Source organism: Mesitornis unicolor, unplaced genomic scaffold, assembly GCF_000695765.1.
Source record: "Mesitornis unicolor isolate BGI_N332 unplaced genomic scaffold, ASM69576v1 scaffold19525, whole genome shotgun sequence".
NCBI classification, from domain to species: domain Eukaryota; kingdom Metazoa; phylum Chordata; class Aves; order Mesitornithiformes; family Mesitornithidae; genus Mesitornis; species Mesitornis unicolor.
This window is the reverse complement of record NW_010185052.1, coordinates 1,421-5,671: the sequence shown is the minus strand read 5'-3', so window position 1 is coordinate 5,671 and position 4,251 is coordinate 1,421. Positions and strand designations below refer to the sequence as shown.

At 37.2% G+C, this 4,251-nt stretch overlaps 1 protein-coding gene across 1 annotated transcript; it reads right to left on the bottom strand.

Moving 5' to 3' along the window:
• Nucleotides 1–1,625: 1,625 nt before the first annotated feature.
• LOC104540813 (caspase activity and apoptosis inhibitor 1-like) lies at nucleotides 1,626–2,880 on the bottom strand (the record flags this gene model as incomplete). Its single annotated transcript, XM_010184706.1, has 2 exons — nucleotides 1,626–1,989; nucleotides 2,754–2,880. Coding segments are annotated over 2 exons (471 nt in total), but the record flags the coding sequence as incomplete, so codon positions are not given.
• Nucleotides 2,881–4,251: the final 1,371 nt, after the last annotated feature.

Below are 4,251 nucleotides of genomic sequence, written 5' to 3'. Positions count from 1 at the left end.
TGACACTTTAAGAAATATGTAAGAAGCTTGCTACTAAAGACAATGCACTTGACCACCAACAAAAAGGGAAAAGGGTAGAAAAGGGGTTAAAACGAAAGGGGGAAAAAGGTGAAGAAAAGAGAAAGGGGAAAAAAAGAAATTATCTATGCTAGTGCTGTAAAGTACCTAATTTGGCTTCTAAGTAACAAAAAAAGGGAAAACCGGGAATAGCAATATATAATACGTCATTTTACTTAACAAGGACCACTTTCATAAACTTCATACCCTAAAAAAAATCAATTTGTGTGTATGTAAAGAAATACACAAAGATATATTTTAATATGAATTTGATTAACAGCCAAGTATAAAACAAGCACTAATGCTAAACAAAATGTGAATTAATTGTTGTAAGAAATAATAGCAGGAAAATTAATCTTGTAATACAATTTACTTACAAAGAAATATCCTTGAAATGGATAAAAGTAATGTTTTTAAAACCTTATACAATAGGTATAAATAAATTAAATGTCTTTCCTAAAACATATTTATACTGAAATTGGGTAGATTTTGCTGTGTAAAAGGGATATTAAATGACTACATCAGTTAAATGTTAAAAACTCAAGGTCTTTTACATAGTCTGTTTTGTTGCACTCTCCTGAATATTATGTCAAATATTCAAAAAAAGCTTCATAGTCTAGAAAATATTGGGTTTTTAATTTCAGTTATGACACAAAAGATAAACAGCAGAGGAAAGTGACAGAATTAAACCACCAACAGTATAAAAACTCTATTTTGATATTTGACACTTTCAGGCACTTTCATAACTCTGAAAATCACAGAATCACAGAATGTTAGGAGTTGGAAGGGACCTCGAAAGCTCATCCAGTCCAACCCCCCTACCAGAGGAGGAACACCTAGACTAGGTCACACAGGAAGGTGTCCAGGCGGGTTTTGAATGTCTCCAGAGAAGGAGACTCCACAACCTCTCTGGGCAGCCTGTTCAGTGCTCTGTCACCCTTACAGTAAAAAAAAATAGCATGGTTCAACTGTTTATTTAAAAGGGAAAAATTCCTCCCTTTAGGAATTCAACTTTCTAAAACTTATCTATGCTTTTAAGTGAATCATTACTAATTTTAACTATAATAGCTATATATTATGATGAGCTGGACCTCAAAGAGAAATAAGCACTCTCAAATTCCTTTACAGAAGGCTGATGGCAGTCACATGAGAAAAGATCTCTTCAAAATGGTGCCTTTAATGAAATACATACAAATAGTTTCTCAAGTGGTTTAGCAGGTTACTAATAAATAAAACAGCTGGCAATTTCTAACTATGGGGTTATAAAGAACTTGTTTCTCCTACCCTTTCTGCAAGCCACCAGGTTCCTGACATAACTGAATACATACACTGTGTGAGTTCTTGAGGAGATAACCCAGCACAGAAAGAACTGAGCTCAGTTGAGCATCAAACCGCTCTGTTTGTGCATGTCACAGAAGCAGCACAATAAAGGTAATGAAAACAACTATGAATGGCTTCAGCCGCAGATCTGGATACACAACAGGATTTGAATGAGGAACATCATACCCAGCCCAAAAATACTCTGTCACTGAAGAGAACAGACACCATTTCCTTCAAGACAAATACTGAAAATTAAATCTAAACAATCTCAGGCCTGTTTTTTTACATCACCAGCTTTCATCAGAGCTTTAATAGCTCTGGCCCTCATCTCGAGCTCCAGAAGCTCCAGCTGCTGTGCTGATGGCTGAACATCTTCTGATGGAGGAATGGCCAAGGGGGGTGCTTTGGGCTCCTCTGGGCTGGACTCTGCCAACCCCAGTATCTCATTCACACTTTTCTCAATGTCTTTCTGGAGATCATCTATCTGACTGGCTCCACTTAGGACACTGTTTTCTTGCACATTTGGGCTATCCTCTTCATTGCATGGGTCTTCTATGTCACTGTCATAAGCATCTGCATTTATGCTGAGGACATCGCTATCTTCTCCCTTGCCTGTAACACAAATGTAACAATCACATAATCGCCTGACAGAACCATTTTTCTTTCAACTTACAAAATCACTTCTGCTTAAAGTGTTTCTCTGCAGATTAAAGGAGTGGCAAAAAGATGTATGAATTTAAGACAACTAATTCCTCTTCTTTTTCTCCTCCAACTTTTAAGGCTGATCTAACTTAAACAAGCGTTAATGCATTTTTATGCCAATTTAGAAGGACATGCAGTATAGCAAAGCAACAGTAGCAGGAAAATTTATTCCATCCTATGGAGTTACAAGAATTATTTTCCTAATTAAACTGTCGTAAGGTTTTATATTGCAAAGAAGCCCCCTGCAGCACAAAATTTATTATTGTTTAATATCTTTAAAGTAAACTTAGATTTCAAAATGCAATTTAAAAAGTGACACTTTAAAACTATTTTATGTATTTTAAAGGGAGTTAGACACTATAGTCAGGCACAGTACTAAAAATTAATAAAAATTCCACTTAGAGTGTAACTATTCAGAATCTATCACAAGTATTTCAGATGCATTTAACTCGATAAAAACACATGGAAAGTTATGGTATTGGCTTTTAGTACTGGCTCAAAGTTGGGAGTTTACTTAAAAAAAATTAGAATAGGCAGTGCAATAAAGTAAAAGCAAAACTTTAACAGAACCCAAGTAACTGTTCTCACAGTTTGGCTACAGAGACACTATTGGTTTTGACGCATTTGCCTTAGAAATTAGTACTTCATCAGCCTCTGTATCTGTGGAAACTTACAGTAGGATTCATTCCTGTTTCTGCTTAAAATGAGCAGCTTATAGTCAGATGATGGTAAAGTTACTGATTCTAAAGGCTTTATAATTGTTGTTGGCAGTACTACTGTCCAAAGGTACTGCTGTGCTCCCTGTTAATTAATAACGAAATTTTAGACTTAAAGATCTGTGGGTTTGAAACTCATACAATTTCTTACCATGAAGGCTCAAGGGAAGTTTACATTCGTATGTAAGCCACTTTATAATGATTCTCCAGAGATCAAAAATATTACTTATTTAATATATATTCAGACAGTATTGCAAACCTGTTTTTTTAAATTTTGTTTCAGTTTTGTTTCAGTTTAAAAATATGAGAGAGCATGAACACAAAGGAGCTAAACTCATCTCAGTACTACACATTGACAGGACAAGCAGCAATGGGTAAAAACAAAACTCATGAAATTCCACTTGAACACATGCAAAAACTGTTTTACTGAGGGTGATCAAACACTGCAGCAGTTTCCTGGAGAGGTTGTAGAGTCTCCATCCTTGTATATACTCAGAACTCAAGAGTACATGGTCTTGGGCAGCCTGCTCTAGCTGACCTCCTTGAGCAGGGGAATTTGGTCCGACAATCTCAAAACAGCCCTTCTAACCTAAACAATTCTGTGACTCTCCGATTCTTAAAACTAATATGTTGACATCTGGCTTTAAAAGGTTCTCTTTCACCAAATTGTTAATGGGGTTTTTTTAATTGCTAGTTTCATCCACTCGTCACTTTAGTTCCTGAACCTCAAATCTGCATTGCTAGAAGTACTTATTTGCAAAGATTGCTTATTAATAACAAAATAACCAATATACTGGAAACCCAAGCAAGTACTTGTTTAACATCTTTATCAATGGTCTGGATGAGGGGATTGAGTGCTCCCTCAGCAAGTTTGCAGATGACACTAAGTTGGGAGGAAGCGTTGATCTGCCTGAGGGTGGAAGGCCCTGCAGAGGGATCAGGAAAGGCTGAATCAATGGGCTGAGGCCAATTGTATGAGCTTCAACAAGGCCAAGTGCCAGGTCCTGCACTTCAGTCACAATAACCCCATGCAGTGCTGCAGGCTAGGGGACGAGTGGCGGGAAAGCTGCCAGTCAGAAAAGGACCTGGGGGTGTTGGTGGACAGCAGGATGACCATGAGCCAGCAATGTGCCCTTGCGGTCAAGAAGGCCAATGGCATCCTGGGGTGTATCAGAAGGGGGGTGGTTAGTAGGTCGAGAGAGGTTCTCCTTCTCCTCTACTCTGCCCTGGTGAGACCGCATCTGGAATATTGTGTTCAATTCTGAGTTTTTGTGCAAACCCGTCACACTAGGTGGAAGATTATCAGTAGAGTATGGATCAGAAAAATTAAATTGTTCCCTGTTCAAAATCAGTTAAATCAACCAACCTTAAAAGAGAACATTTACTTTAAAAGAAAAAATAAATAAGGCTTTAGAAAAATATTACTCTCTTTAAAAACGTTTTAAAATGTCTTCTG